The sequence below is a fragment of the Microtus pennsylvanicus genome, chromosome X (genome assembly GCF_037038515.1).
Source record: "Microtus pennsylvanicus isolate mMicPen1 chromosome X, mMicPen1.hap1, whole genome shotgun sequence".
In the NCBI taxonomy this organism is placed as follows: Eukaryota; Metazoa; Chordata; class Mammalia; order Rodentia; family Cricetidae; genus Microtus; species Microtus pennsylvanicus.
In genome coordinates this window covers 40,022,756-40,038,940 of record NC_134601.1, presented here as the reverse complement: position 1 = coordinate 40,038,940, position 16,185 = coordinate 40,022,756, and the positions used below count along the sequence as shown (strand labels likewise).

At 37.0% G+C, this 16,185-nt stretch overlaps 1 protein-coding gene across 2 annotated transcripts in view; it reads left to right on the top strand.

The window, feature by feature from the left end:
- Positions 1-15,663, top strand: part of Rtl4 (retrotransposon Gag like 4) — a 378,737-nt gene extending 363,074 nt beyond the window's left edge. The window contains exons 3-4 of one of the 2 annotated variants that reach the window (XM_075958175.1): positions 3,069-3,112; positions 12,619-15,663. In XM_075958175.1, coding sequence (XP_075814290.1) covers positions 12,867-13,784 — 918 coding nt within the window. In that variant the 5' untranslated portion in view covers positions 3,069-3,112; positions 12,619-12,866 and the 3' untranslated portion in view covers positions 13,785-15,663. Of the gene's footprint in view, positions 1-3,068; positions 3,113-11,585; positions 11,689-12,618 lie in introns of those variants that run through there. The other variant, XM_075958176.1, reaches the window with a different exon arrangement.
- The last annotated feature ends 522 nt before the right edge of the window (positions 15,664-16,185 follow it).

Here is a 16,185-nt window from a genome sequence, read left to right as displayed (position 1 = left end):
GCAGACATCTGCGATTTTGTCCTTACGTATAATCTGTGAACAGTCTAGCTTGTGATCCGTACACCGAGGCTCTCAGTATAGCTGATTTGCCCTGTCAGCTTAGCTAATTATAGAGAACAGGCTTCTCAGTTTCTCAGCATTTTGTGGAACAAAGGCTGAACTACGAGGGATTGTTTTATTCAAGAGAATTACAGTGTGGGGTGAAGTCATCCTTCCGTCAGTACACAGGAATAATGATGCCAAAAAAGTGAGAAACACACTGCCAAGGTTGTGGGATAAATCTCATGGCTGTTTTACGGGAGAAGTCATGGTTTCACATAATAGAATTACAGGCAGAATCAATCTGAACTCATATGCAATGCATCCATAAATGTTGTTTATGAGTTTATCCTCCATCAGAAAATGTCTTGTCCAGTGGGTGGTCCTTGTAAATATCAATTGTCATCTACTGTGTACGCTTGTGGATCCCAGCAAACATTAGGTAATGAGGAAGGATTAAATCTAGATAGTGAAGACACAATTCATGAAAGAGGGTGTGAAGCTAATTGATTATCGAGTTTTAGCTATGTAATTCATTTTTTTGTTGTGGATAAATGCATAAAATATAAGTCATAGTAAAGGTTTAAAAGACAACGTGAAGCTCCAGGACTTTCTAATTGTATAAAAGATCATGTATAGACTTTGTATCTGGCTAATCTCACTGCATAATATATTCCATTTGAAAAGTTCTTTACATAAAGTTTTAGTTATAAAAAGCAAAATAGATTAATGACAAATATTATAGTAGAAAAGAATAGGAGAAAGAACAAACAACTCATGCCATCCAAAAGTACCTGTGACAACAAATACAGAAAAAATATAAAGGCTGAGCATTTGTTCAAAGACAAATATTGATAAGGTACATTATAGTAATAATCATAAACTGCTGTTGAGAATGAAAAATGGTACAGCCACTGTAGAAAACAGCTTGTAGTTTCTTAAGTTAAACATTTTACTTATCTCATGAACATCTTTTATATATTTAATCAAAAGAAATGATTTCAATAAGCATTTCACTGTGCATACATATATCAAAATATCATGTTATACTTTAAATACGCAGCATTCTTACTTGTCAAATGTACTTTAATGAATTTGAAAACAAGAAAATGTATGTATGCTCCCGGAACTCTATGCAAAATTTCCCTGAAACTAAAAACAAAATGACAAAAACTCTACCAATAACATGAAATAAAATGTATTATATGCATTCACTTGAATAGTTTTGGCAATTAAGGGGAATGGAATATTGAGATGTGCCACAATGTGGGTGAACTCTTGAAAACATTATACATTAAAGAAACCAGACACAAAAGGCCACATGCTGTATGATATAACTTATATTAAGTGCTGAGAAAAGGTCAACCTAGTGAAACCAAAAGTAAATCCATGGCGGCTTGGAACTAATGATGGGTAAACTAACTGAAAGTAGCATGACTGAATCTGGAGGTAATAGAAATCTATCATCTTCAGATGCGGTGGTCTCATGGTGTTAAACAGACGCATATGTTTGCCAAAACTCATTCACTGAGGCTAGGTGTGGTGCAGACCTTTAATCCAAGCACTCTGGAGGGAAAGGCAGGTGGCTCTCTGTAGGCTTGAGGCCAGCCAGGTCTACATAGTGAATTCCATGCAGGTTGGGGCTACATAGTGTGTGTGTGTGTGTGTGTGTGAGAGAGAGAGAGAGAGAGAGAGAGAGAGAGAGAGAGAGAGAGAGAGAGAGAGAGAGAGAGAGAGAGAGAAAGAACTTGTCTCCAAAAAACAGAAACAAAAAGATTAACTAAACTTTTCAAATAAATTCATTTTAGTTTGGCAAACCACATAGCCAATAAAACATATTTTAAGCCAGCCTTATGCATAGAAATTTAGATATTTTTGGAATATAACTTATTAGAAAGAAAAAAGCAACCCATGGCCTTCCTTGAGTCAGAAGTTCAAAGTTTGCATCTTTCGTCTGTTGTAAGAACAGGTCGTGAGTATAATAACAGTGTTTTCTCACCTGTGGTGGATACTAAGCAGGGAAATGTTTACATACTATCTATGAACTGCAATCTCTGCAGTATCTGCACATATACTGTGACCTGTTAGTGGTCTCTCTAACAATATTCTTACTACATATGGACTACCAATCTCTGCAGTATCTGCACATAGACTGTGACCTGTTAGTGGTCTCTCTAACAATATTCTTACTACCTATGAACTGTCCATCTCTGCGATATCTGCACATAGACTGTGGTCTTTCTAACAATATTCTTTCTTTTATTTTCCTTTTTGCATTAGCAAAGTTCAATAAGTTTGAGATGCATTTTATCCTTGATTAGCTTATAATGTTTTCAGACCAGAGTTATTGGCCTTTAGAAAGAATAAGTTTTAAATCCCAAATCTTACAAAAATTTATGTCCATTATTAGTTTATTGGTGAAGAAATTTAGGCATAGATGAAGTCTAAAACATATCTAAATTCTCAGAGTTTTACATGACGTTGATATCATTAAAATAGAATTGAAATCCAAATCTAATTCTGGATCCTGTGCTAATTAGTATATCCTCATATCTTAAGTATTACAACAGTAGGTATCTCTTATTAATTGGATGTTATAAAGCAGTGCTAAGTTAAGAAGTTTATATGCATGAATTCCAGTGTTCTACAGTGCTTATGTTTCATGAGGGCTCATTATTGTTTCCTAGTGTCCAACGTAGTATCTGGCACAGAACAAGTATTCACTAAAGATTTATTAAATACAATGATCAACCATCTGTGGTGGATAATAGAGGCTCTAATTATGAGTAATGAAAATGAAGCTTAAGGACATTAACATGCCTAAGAATAATGCCAGCATCTAAGCAACTGCTATGGTCCAGAGATACACATAAACCACTGTCTGTCTCAATGTCAAGGAGCTAAGGAAAGCCAACATATAAAAGGGGATAGCTCTAATAATAAGGATATAAAAATGGGTTTGCTACTGTTGGTGGTCAAACACCGTGAAAATCCAACCTATTTATACCTTTTGTTTTCATTTTCTCCAGAATCTCCCCATTGCTCAACTTTGAGGCCCAATTATAAATGAGAGGTAAGTGATTTTCCCATCTTCACTAAAGCTCAACTTTAAATGCCATATCTTTAAATAACTCTTGCCTTCATTTATTTGCATTTCTTTTCTTTCCAAGTCTCTACACAGTCTTGATTTAGGGCCTGGGATAGTGGAAAACTTTTCTAACAGAGGAATAGGTACAAGCTAAATTACATACACATTCCAAACAAAACATTTCTTCTCATTGCTCTCCAAAGGTGACTGAGTAAGTATAAGGTTGGGAAACTTATCTCCTGAACTTTAACCCAAATGCAACAGTTCGTTACCTACATTACTTCTGTATGGTTAATTCACACATCTGTGGTATGAACACATTTTAGATGCACTGGTACATAGATGGATTTTCTGCTCATTTTAGCAAAGAATAAAAGATGATCTACATAGTGGATAGGAGCAGTAGAGCCAGCTCTGCAATATCTAGTTGTGTCTATGGCTACTATGGACAAATGTTATAAATTCAAAGGAGAATTACTGAGTGCCTCTGTTTATACAAAGAAGGATGTTGTGTTCTGGGGATATAATGATGAAGTTGGATTTTTCTCTCTTTTATCTTATAGTTTAATAAGAGATATAGATGTTTAATAATCCATTACAAGTGATACAAATATTGCAATGGAGAAATATGTGGGCAAGTAATATGTTAAATGACTTATATTAAGCCGTTCTTGCTGCACATCTGGAGATGGGCACAATTACCTTTCCACAACAATACAGATCTCCAGATAGAAACAGATGCTGGTGACAAGGATTTTTGGACAGCAAATTCCCAGTGTGTACAGAAAATACAATGCTGTAAATGTTGCAAATGTTGATGTCTACTAAATGCCAGTAATTGTACATATGATATTGCCTCAGCTATATGTGAGATATTACTCTCTTAGCAACACAGATGTTACAAATGTGAAAACTAAGGCTCACAGGGGTAAATTGTTAAAGGTCTCATAGTCTGGGTTAAGTGAGATTGGGATTTTGATTCAAAGTATCTCATTTCAAACTTCCAGATTAAAAAAAAAACAAAACCAAACACCATTGAAAACTAATTCCAAGGGCACAGTTGTGTTAAATACACATGCTGATGATTCTAATTCCAAATCTAACATCAAATAATTGTGGTCCTTTAAACACTTTTTTTTCTTTTTTTCTTTGAAAATGTCATACATGTATATACTGTATGTTAATAATACCCATACCCATTCCTTCCTCCCGACACCCAACTTGCATCAAAATATTCCCATCACTTTCTTACAGACTTACATTCTCCTTATTTTATTGAGTTGGATTGAACGAGGCTGCCGTGCCTTACCAACTTCATAGCTTATCAAAGAGTGAAATAGTAGTAAGATAATTAGAATACACAAAATACTCTACATGTATGTGAGATGTTACCAGCTATGAAATAACAGAATGCCGTTCTTGATTGTCATGGAGCATATAATCTCTGTATAGCTTACTCTCTCCCAATCAAAGCTTTGTGAGGACAAAAAGACTAACTAGTAAGGGCCTGGAATTAGACCATAGTAGAGTGGCCCATAAACAGGACTCAAACCAATTTCTGTTTCTTGAGTCTCAATTCTTCATTTGTAAGATCTCTCTAATCAAGTGGTTCTCAAACCCTCTAATGCTGCAGCCCTGCAATACAGTTCCTCCTGTTGTGCTGACCCCTAAACACAAAGTTATTTTTGTTGCTACTTCGTAACTGTGATGTCAGGAATCATTAGGTAAATCTCTAATAGGCAGGATATCTGATAGGAGACCCTCGTGAAAGAGTCATTTGGTCCCACAAGGTTGAGAAGGACTACTACTGTGTGCCTTTTACAAGATTTCCTGCAACCACGAAACACGATATATACTAAGTTGTGTATATTAAGCTTTCTCTACCTTGAGCAGAGCAGCAGGTTGCCCAACACCACAGGGACCTGCAAATGCAGAAGAAGTTTGAATCTAAGTGGGCTAGGCTCTGTCAGCTCATCAGTTGCAAGTGGTATTCAGCACTAAGTGAATTGCACTTAATGAATTAAAGATGAAAGAGACAGCAGGGAGCACGAATGCAGGAGAAGACCTTTCATTTCAAATTTAAAGGGCTCATTTTATGACTATTTGCAATCTGTAGATCAGAATTTTTCCATTCTTTCCCTAATTGTTTACTTGAAACAGCATGCGCTTTTTGAAATGATGTAAGCATAGGGAGCAGACAAAGAAACCAAACTAAGCCTTCAAATTGGTAAACAAGACCTGTGTATCTTAGGCATTAAATCTCCCCCAGGAATAGGGACTGTAGTATGGGTTTACAGTGGGTAAAGTTTGGTTTGAGTGGTAGACCTGCAGGTGAGAATCTAATCACTTCACAGCCATTTCCTCATAGTTTATCTCCACGTTCAGACACGTTATAGATTCCATGGGTTTGAAAAAATAACATCACGTTTATGATGCCTCGCTGTTTTCTGACGCTTGGAGTCTGTATTCTAATGTCCCACCATGGAGGAATTCTAGTTCTGCTTATTCTCCAATGATGTAGAACTCAGAACTTATAGAGATAGTCATCCCATCTCTAGTCCCATTTTCCCAATTCTAGCTTTAACTAGTCCTTTATTCATCTCAGAGAATAAAGCAGTCTGCATGAGAGTCATTTGAAGAATACTTATCATGTCTCAAACTCCTCCCTTGCTCCCTGACTCAGACTTAACATTAGAGTAGCTTGTTTTATGACTTGAAAAACAGCAAAACTGTAGCCAAGAAATGAAATAATGAACGTGAAAGTGGTTATTGAGTGATATAAATCTTAGTGCATGTAGATAGAGAAATCTCTATGTAGCAAGTGTAGCTCCTTGATGACTTAAGAAACATTATAAAGGAAAACTGAGGAAGAAGGATGGAATTTTCATGTTACTTGTAACTTCATAAAAAGCCAAACTATGGCTCCAGCTGAGGATAAAAGGAGATAGAAAATTAAAAGAAAGTCTGAGAGCTCTGATTCATTTCAATGGCCAAAAGGATGTAAGTCATAGCAGCTGTGCTGCTGTGGTTATAATAGGGGGTTTGTGGGCAACTGTTCTGTTATTCATAGATAAAGAAGAATAGAATGTTGTGCCCTTTGGAAGGGAGCCTCAAAGTCCCAAGAACACGGTAAACTCAGTTGTTACCTATGGTCTTTTATCTCCATGTTAGCCGAATGTCACGTCCCCAGACCTGACCTTCACTGAAACATTGCTTAAGGAAGTACTGAAGGCTTAGAAAAAAAACAATCCACATACCATATTTTAGGGGCTTTGGGAGACACATATTTGTTTACTTCTGAAAACGACAATCTATGTATTGAGGTACATACCCAGAATCTAGTCACTTAGGCTGATGAATTAGGAAAAATGTGAGTTTGAGGCCAACCCTGGCTGCATAGCAATTTCAGTCCAACCTAAGCTAAAAAGTGAAGTCCTGACTCCACTCTTCATTCAAAAATGTAGAAAATGCTAAGACATGCCCTACGTAAGCACTAAACCTAAAGTTTCTCAAAAGCATTAACTGCAGTTTCTGCTGCAGCCTCACTTGCAGAGGCTGTTTAATAGTCATATTACCAGGTTTCATCCCAGAGTCAATGTCCCAGACTTATTATATATGAAATCAAAAATTCTATATGGTAAATTTTTAGAAGTTTCTGAGAACACTGTAATTATGTGTGTGTGAGACAGTGTGTGTGTATGTGTGTGTGTGTGTGTGTGTGTGTGTGTGTGTGTGTGAGAGAGAGAGAGAGAGAGAGAGAGAGAGAGAGAGAGAGAGAGAGATGATATGTGTGTGTGGTCAGTCTCTAATATTCCCAAGATAAAGCTGAGGGTCACTTAAATCAGTATTGTTAGGAATGCCTAAAAAAGCACTCCTGTGCTCCTCTGCTAACCATTTCAGTTATAATTCCTAGAGTACACTAAAGTTTAATAATAAGCCCAATATTCTTCAGTATGCATATAAAGATACTTAGGTCCAGAGATAATGAAAGACCCCCAGGAACTTACAAGAGACCATCCTTGCTGCATTCACATGAGGTTTATTGACAGGAACCCATGCACTAGGGCCGAAACTCATTTCCCATACAGGGGTAGAGACTTCGACCCCGAGTTGCTGGGAGAAGGGGTATTTAAGGGAAAAATCCACAACCCAGTAATCCAAAGGGGGTAGGGAGGTCAGTCATTGGAAAATTCCGAAAATACCATTGATCATTGAAAAATTCTGAAAATACCAGTGATAATCACAAGGGGGTAACTCCCTGTTTCTCAAGATTATTCTCAAGATTATAATCTAACTTTCTCTTCAGCTAGTTTCTAAAACAGAGGCACTGAACTGGCTAACCTAGAATTTTGGCTCTTCTCTTCCTGCTTAGATTTTTGGCTCTATTTTTTCTGCTAGAGGGGCCTAGATTTATCCAGGTCTTTCAATAGAAAAACATGTCTTATTCAAGGTTATTCTTCTGAATGGTAGAAGAAGTAATTACACACTTGGAGAACAGCGGAACTGCAGTTCTCTTATAGACACTAGAGCATTGATGGCCTGAGACAGTCAGCTTTCTGTTACTAGAACCAATCAGATTAAGGGAGCAAAAGATTAATTTTGGCTCACTAGTCTGGAGGTTTTGATCTGTAGTCAGCCCTGCTGCTCTTAGCCTTTTGGCAGGAGGAAGCACATTTTAATACAGTCCAGAACATGAAAATAGAGTAATAAAGACTGGACCATGAACCCCTTGAAAACTTGCATTGGTTACCTGAGCCTTCTGTCATGCCCTACATATTAAGGGTCTTACCAACTTCTAGTTGATCCAAGATAAAAAACAAACCCTTTTTTTGTAACACATTATGGATCTGATCTACAGCAAGGTATTTCTTTCAAAGTGGTCTCAAAAGGTTTTAGAAGGAAATTTTGTGTCCAGAGAAAATATTAACTGTGGTTTTGAGCCAAGTGAATATAAAGAAATGGTTCACAACAGTTTACTAAAAGTATTTGTAGTTCTTGTTATAGCTGAAACAAGTCCACATTAAGAAAATCTATGCAGTTTTGTATCAGATCTGGTCCAGTTATACTAGTCTGATGCTCCAAAACGTATGCATTTCAGGTTGCTGCTTTGTTTCTGCTTTGGCTCTTTAAGGCCCAATCCTTCAGACTGGCTGTCTTTGCAATAGTATCTTCTATGGGGAATCCAATAGAAGGTCAATGATCTCTGGAAAAAGGAATTTTCCAACCGAAATGACCAGGTATATTTTCTCCGAGGGAATGGGTATTTGCCATTGACAACAGTGGCATTGTATAATTTGCATGTAGGCTAATGCTTTTAATCTTACCAAGTGTTTCACCCCACTACATAATTAGAAATATTAAATGCTAAGCCACCTTGAATACATAATTCTGTATAGAATCAAGATCCCTCACAGAGATATGAAATTGCTGAAAATAAAAGGAAAGGGCAAAAGGCAAAGGCATAAAGGGAAATTTATAACCATACCTTGCCAATTAAATAAAGGGGTTTACTGGAGGTCTACAAATGCTTCTTCTTTTGATTCTGAAATCAAAGAGGCCTATGAGATGGAAGTCAATTTTTCATTATTTTGTTGATAAAACCTAGTTGGCAGCAAAACTTGACCTGATTTGACACGAATTTTGTCTATATTGAATTCAGTATGAATATTCAGACATTTTTCCTGCTGAAATTTTAATGGCTTAATTATGGGATGTTTCCCCAGATACTGCAGGAAATGTTATATAATAAACAGTAATGCTCTGTGTCACCTTTCAGAAATCTGAAAAGGTGAAATTTGACTTATAAAACACAGATGACACACCTATGGACCTAGAAAAATGATAGCTAACATTTATGGGGTCTTTGCCATCTGCATGGAGCTGTGCAGATGTCCGTTCATTTGTTAGCCATCAAAAACACTAGGAGGTAGGTGTTAGAAGCATTTCTTTTTATGAGTAGATTTATTTATTGTACTGTGAAAATGTTCATGGTGAGTTTGAGAAACATTGTACCTTGATAACTACATTTAGAACTGTTAAGACTAAAGACGAAATGTAATTGGAAATTCATTCTTGACTTAGGCCAGAGGCTCTACATTGCTGACTAATAGAATGCACTCAATATGAATAATGCCATCAGAGAAAAGCTGTGATCCATGCATAAACATTTGAACATATACATATAGTTGAACACATGTACACATGCATTTTATATACATGTACATATATATTATATGCAGAGAGAAAGAGAAACGCTGGGCTTATATTTTATGAGGAATATATTAAAGTTTGGACAGTGATTCTCAGAGGATTACATAAATTGCCCAGACCATACAACTTTAGGTTGAGTCAAGATTTGGGCCCAAGTCATTTTTTCTGCAGAGCCTCTTGTTTATTGCATTCTGCTGCTATCTGAAAGATGGTATCTGCTCTTTATGGATTTTATGTAAAAGTAAAATAGGGCATCAACTCTACCATATCTCTCAAGCACCTTCTTATTTTGAAATATACCTTCTTCCAATCCTTACTTCTCTGTGACACTACTACTACATCTTTATTCCTTGAGGCACCATACTTTGCACAGGAACCATCTACATCACAAATCAAGAGCAGCCCAAGTTGGAAATGTGCTTATTCCTGGAATTCACCCCAGAATCCCTGAAGTGGGCTTTCTAGATACTGGAACCAAGTTGATTGTTACGCATATTGAGTAAAAAGTAATATCCTGAGATATACTGATGATTAGCTCTTGTTAATGTTTTATTATCTTAGTACTGGTGGAAACCTATCAAGAATGACAGGGATGTAGTCACAGAAGGTAACCTAGAAATGAGATATTTAGAAGGTATAACAGGGCTCCAGAATACTAAGATATGAAAAGGAAACAAGAAATGGCTCTTTCTCCTTTGTCGGCACGTAATATGCATAGGCTTCATGAGGCAGCACCCATTGCCCAACTGTACTGAATTAATTTTAGAAGAAATCCTGCCATTTTTTGCCACCTAGATTATTGTACTTTTTTGGGGGGGGGGTGAGACAGGGTTTCTCTTTAGCTTTGGTTTGGTGCCGGTCCCGGAACTAGCTCTTGTTGACCAGGCTGGCCTTGAACTCACAGATATCCGCCTGCCTCTGCCTCCTGAGTGCTGGGATTAAAGGCGTGTGCCACCACTGCCCGGCTAGATTATTGTTCTTATAGCACACTGACACAACCATTCTCTCTCATAGATACAATAGGTATATATATATATATATATATATATATATATATGGAAACTTACACATAAATGACTTATTTGTGGTCAAAATTAATCCCCACTAGTGTTTGTCACAGAGTTCTAGACAACAGTTTTATGCTGTTTCAGTCTTACAATACATTCTATTAGTCTAGAGCATAGGACTGTTCAATGAAACCTATGAAAACAAGTCTTATTTGTTTCTTACTGATAACATCTCACTTTGTAGCTCTGGCTAGCCTGTATCTTGCTCCAAACGCTTAATCTCTCCTGCATTGGACTCCCAAGTCCAAGTGCAGTGATTGCAGTTACTGCTCAGATATGCATCATTTATATATATACTCATATAATATATCCTGATCACTTTTTCCCCTCCCTCAACTTTTCTCCAATCCTTGCTAACTTTAATCCTTTTTTATTTCTCACTTTAGAAATCAAACAAACAAATAAAAACAAACCAGACGAAAAAAATGAAGAAAAATCCACAATAAACACACACACACCAAAAACATAAAACCAGACATCATAATATATAACCAAAATGCCTGTAAGACAAAAATACCTAAACAAAGCAATATGAGATAAAACAATCTACAAAAATATCACTGGGTGTTATTTTGTTCTGGCCATCTACTGTTGGGCATTGGTCCATCCTTAGACCATCTACTGCTAGGCATGGGCTCACCCTTAAATGTGGTTAATATACCCAGTGAGACTCCATTGGAGAAAAATAACGATTCCTTTGCAAGTGGATGACAATTGGGCATAGCTTTTTGGTTCGGTATGGAAGCTGGTATCCACTTCCCCCTCCCAGCCCTGGGACCCTGTCTGACTTGAACTTGTGCAGGCCATGTGGATGCTGCCATAGTCTCTGAATTCAAATATTCAATCAGTCCTCTTGTATCTGGACGACAGAGTTTCTTTGGTGCCCACCATCCCTCCTGGCTCTTCCAGTCTTTCTGCCTTCTTTTCTACAGAGCTTCCTGAAGGCTGGAGGAAGAGAAAGTGATGAAGACATAACATTTACACTGGCACATCTCAAGGGCTCTCAGTACCTATAAATTGTCCAGTTATGGGTCTGTATTAGTTCTCATCTACTGCACAAAGAAGCTTCTCTCATGATAGATGATCAAGACACTGATCCATGGGTAGAGCAGAATGCCGCTAGGAGTTTATTTGTTGCTACATCTCCATAACATAACAGTAATATTTGTTATTTTTTCTAGGTCCATGGTCTATCCATTGAGAGACTGATAGTCTGAAAGATTCAGTGATATACTTTTTTCCTCCTGGTAGCACATATAAGTACATTTTTAAAAGTCCTTTAATGTAAGTGCATATAGAGTGTATGCTCTGAAAGGAAGGGCAATGAAAGGGACTAAAGTAAAGCATAATTCAAACTAACTGACATCTTATATGTTAGAGGAATATTTTTGATTTTTATTCATTACTGTATTCTTTGTATCAGTTCTTGGAAGAGTGTTCAATATTTTGATCTTTATACCTTTAAGAACATCCTGTTCTTATTTGTGAGGTTCTCAACCTTATGTGCTCATCTTACTTGTGATGTCCTAATTATTTCCATGACAACAAAAATGTGACCTCAGACAAGGACATTGTAGGGAGAAAAAACAGATTAACTAACAACACCGCATCCAGGTATCTGTCAGCAAAATAGACTTAAAGGTGTGAGTGTGAAATACAGTCAGTAATTATTTCATTTTAAACAAAGTAATTCTCAAACCACAATATACATTCTAATTACACTGGAAATTTTGACAAAGTGTGAAAAGTTATTCAGTGGGTCTGTGATGGGACTTGGATTTCTGTATTCCTAAAAAACCCCTCTGTTAAGATCCAATGTTCTTGTCCCCATATCAGGTTTTGAATGATCAGTAGCATGATGTATCATAACACTCAAGCAGAATATGAATTGCTGGAGAAAGTGCTGTTTTGCATTGCTGCCCTGATGAGCATACCAAATCTGATATTAACTAGCTGGGTGACCTTGAGCGAACATTTTTGTTTCTCTGAGTCTTTGTTTTTAATCTGTGAAATCATAAATTTTGTTGGTCGGGATGATAGCCAATGCTATTTTGAACTCTAATCTAAAACCTTTGACAGTGATTATAAAAGACATTTTAGAATAAAGGGTTAGTATTAAGTTTAATGTCTATACTTACAAAGAAACAGAGGGCAGAAATATTACTGTGTCTATGATATTTCCTTAATTCAAATCCTCTCTTCTGTGTGTTCCAGGGTGATGCATATTTTCTGAGTGTGTTGAATGATGGCATTCTCCGTGAAGAAGCAGTGATGAGTAGAAGATAACATTTTTGTGGTATACCTTCAGCTCAGCTCTCAGCATTCTCTAGTGACATTGAATAGCTGTTTTCTGCTTGTACATGACAGTGTCTTTTCTGATCCCAAACCAAATCACTGCCTGTCCCTTGGTCTTATATACTGGTACTGAATTTCTATCCAGTTCTATATAATTCCAGAGGAGAATGGAAAAGTGCACAGAATCACCACCTACCTTAAAGGCAGAGACTTCCTTGTTGAAAGGAGATAAATTGATTGTGCCATCACAAATAGAGCACCCAACTGATGATAACCCCACTTTAAGAGAGCAAGTTGTGCCTGTCCAGAATACCCCAGTGATGTCTGTACCCTACTCAGGCAACCATCTCCCTCAATTTCATGGTAAGCCAACCAATGCCACAGGGTTTCTTGCTCAGGTGACTACCTATTTGACGGCTCTCAAGATTTCCAATCCTGCAGATGATGCCCGAGTCAAGCACTTTTTTGACTGCCTATCCCAGCAGATGCAAAGTTGTGACATCGTTTCTGAGTCCAACCAGAGTAATCTATTGAAACAATATGAAAACTTGCTTCTTGAGTTACAGCAGTCATTTGGTGAACCCATGAAACAAGAAATTACCCTGCCTATGAATGTTAAGGTTGACAGTAGAGACAACAATCAGCAGGATGCTACTGCCTTCCAAGTTCTTCCTCAAAATCTGAGTTATAGTGAGAACAGTCAGAGCATCAACTTCCAAAAGGGACAAGTTGAGCCCACCCAGGATGAGGAAATCACAGACATAATAAGCAATCTACCAGATTTGGTCACTCAGTGCATTCAGCTGGACAAAAAATACAAAGACAAGCCAGAACTCCTACAGTCAGAAAGTCAGGTTCCAATGTTTTCTTCCACAAGCAATCACCACCTATCCTTCCTCAGCCCCATAGGTTTACAAGCCAAGGATGAGCCCAAGCAAATTCAGGGAGCCCAACTGCCAGTCACCCCAGCCAAGAGAGCCCGCCAGCAAGAAACTCAGTTATGTCTTTACTGTAGCCAGGCTGGTCATTTCACGAGAGAATGCCTTGCTAAACGTTCTCGAACTCCAGCAAGGAGAAAAATGTAGCTTAAGAGTAAAAGGAATATAGGAAATCATGTTGTAAACGCACAGCCCTTTCACCATTGGCCTTAGTGATTTATTAACTTTCACAAATTCCAAAATACAAATAAGTTGCTGTGACATCACCTTAAAACAAGTAGGAACATTTATGCTGCCAGGAATTTAAACAACTGGAAATTGTTGGTTGGAAGATGGCCCCTGACCAAACTTGACACGGCAACAATGATGAAGACAATGAACAGAAACTTTCTAGTTATGGCCAATTTTTGCAAGAATTCTGAAATTTTGCAGATAAATGTATCTCCAGTCTGAGTCACACACGTAAAAATATAACACTGATGATGATGTATTCAGCTTCACTTCCCTACCAATGAAGGGAAATCTTCGTTGATTCTGATGGCCCAAGCCCTATAGCTTGTGTGCCTAGGACAGAATCCAAAGCTTTTATCTTCTTCTTTACTCATCTGTGTCTTAGTTACTTACTTGTTCAGGTTCTTTGTTTGCGATCATAGTGGCATCATCATATCCTACCAATATTCTTGTCATTGAGAGACTAGAACCTGAATTCTGTTCTGCCTATTAATTAGAATCTAGTGTTCATACAAGCCAATCTTACCGGACATGAATATCTACCACCTTTTCATGAAACTATATATTTTATTGCCATTTAAAGACACCTGCTTATCCAACCTGTTGAACTTCTTGACTATTGGCAAATCAGATTTTTTCATCATTTGAACTGAGTACCGCTTAATTGCTGGCATCTTTCTTTGAGAAATAGCCTTTTTGGCAATTAACATACTTTAAATCTGTCAACCCAAGCTTAGTCATATCTACACTAATGTTCCTATTTGAGATCTGAACCTATAGATGGCTATGTCTAATGGTTTAGGATAAGAAACAACTAAGTTATTTAAAAACTTTTGCTTAAGGTGTAATATTGTAGTTATTTAACAGCAACAACACATTCTTGCTACCTGAATAGACACAAATCTCCACCAAGAGCTCATTTTCCAGCCTGCAGTAGTTGTGATTTTCTAGGCCTCACCGTTTAAAACACTGCCAATTGCTACCAAGCTATACTCTCATGGACCACCTTTGGGTGTTGTCATCTAATTGAGGACATCATAGAGGAATGAGATGGCATGGAACTTTTGCAACCGACTCATCTGAAAAGCCCTCTGCATATACACTAACACCATCTGTGCACAAAACTCAAGAACTGGGGTCTTCTTTTGCTTGTCTTGTACTCTTGGCACACATCAGCTCTGTGTATAAATAGATGATATAGATGTTTCTGCAAAAAAAAATGGAATGATGTGCTAGAAAGGCACAGCTTCTTAGAAATCTTAACATCTAATGTTGCTCAGTATTTGCTGGTAATTATCAATTCTTTGTTCCTTGCTTCTTGGTGGTGATGTATTTCTCTGTAATGGATCTTCTGAAGATCACTCATTGATTGTAGCCACCAAGGTCTCTGACAACATGAAGTGCCGTTGTACTTTGGTCTTTGTCCTAAAGGATTGTGCTTTTTTTTTAGTGCTGAACCCATATAGGGCCTTATTGCCCTCATCTTGTTGCACCAAGAAATATCTCTTCATCCATTAGTGCCTCACTAACCACTGTGCCAATCCCTACTTGCATTCACAAGCAATTAGTTCTTTTGTCAGTAGCTTGCTCTCTATCTACATTATTTTATAAACTGTCGTAGTAAGATGATCTGAATACACATACTCGGATTGTGCTATGAAATCCCCTTCTCAGTACTGGGATTATATGAGAAATTTTAACAAGAAGAGTTGTATAAATGTTGATTGAGTCTGAGATTTCCATAAATAATCCTCATTTATCTCTTCTAATTCTATAATAAAGGATATTCCAAATGACCTATAGTCATGTTCTTTTTCTTCTTTTATTTATTTTCTTGGGAGAGGTAGTAGAAGAAGGAAAAAATAAACCCATTTTTATTTGTAGGTAACATAATGTGAAATGTAGAAATTCTTAAAGAACATGCAAAAGAAATTCTTAAAGAACATGCAAATATATACCCAATGCAAAATTACTAGAAAAAAATTGTAAGGTCACATGATACAATGTCAATATAGAAAACTTAATCGTATTATTGCAAATGTACAACAAACATTAAACAATGTAAAGTGGGTAAATTCATTTATGTAAATAAAACATCCAGATCTATGAGTACAATTTAATAAAAAGAACTTAAGACTTTTATAATGAAAAATACAAAGCATTGTTAGAAGTAGTTCAAGAATACTTCCACATACAGAGAGGAAATTTATGATTATAGATTAGAAGATTCAAGGATAGTTTTGTGAAAATTGTCGAGATAGGCATAATTTCTAAATAGAAACCCACTCAAATGGCCCTTTAGTCAGTTTCTTACTGA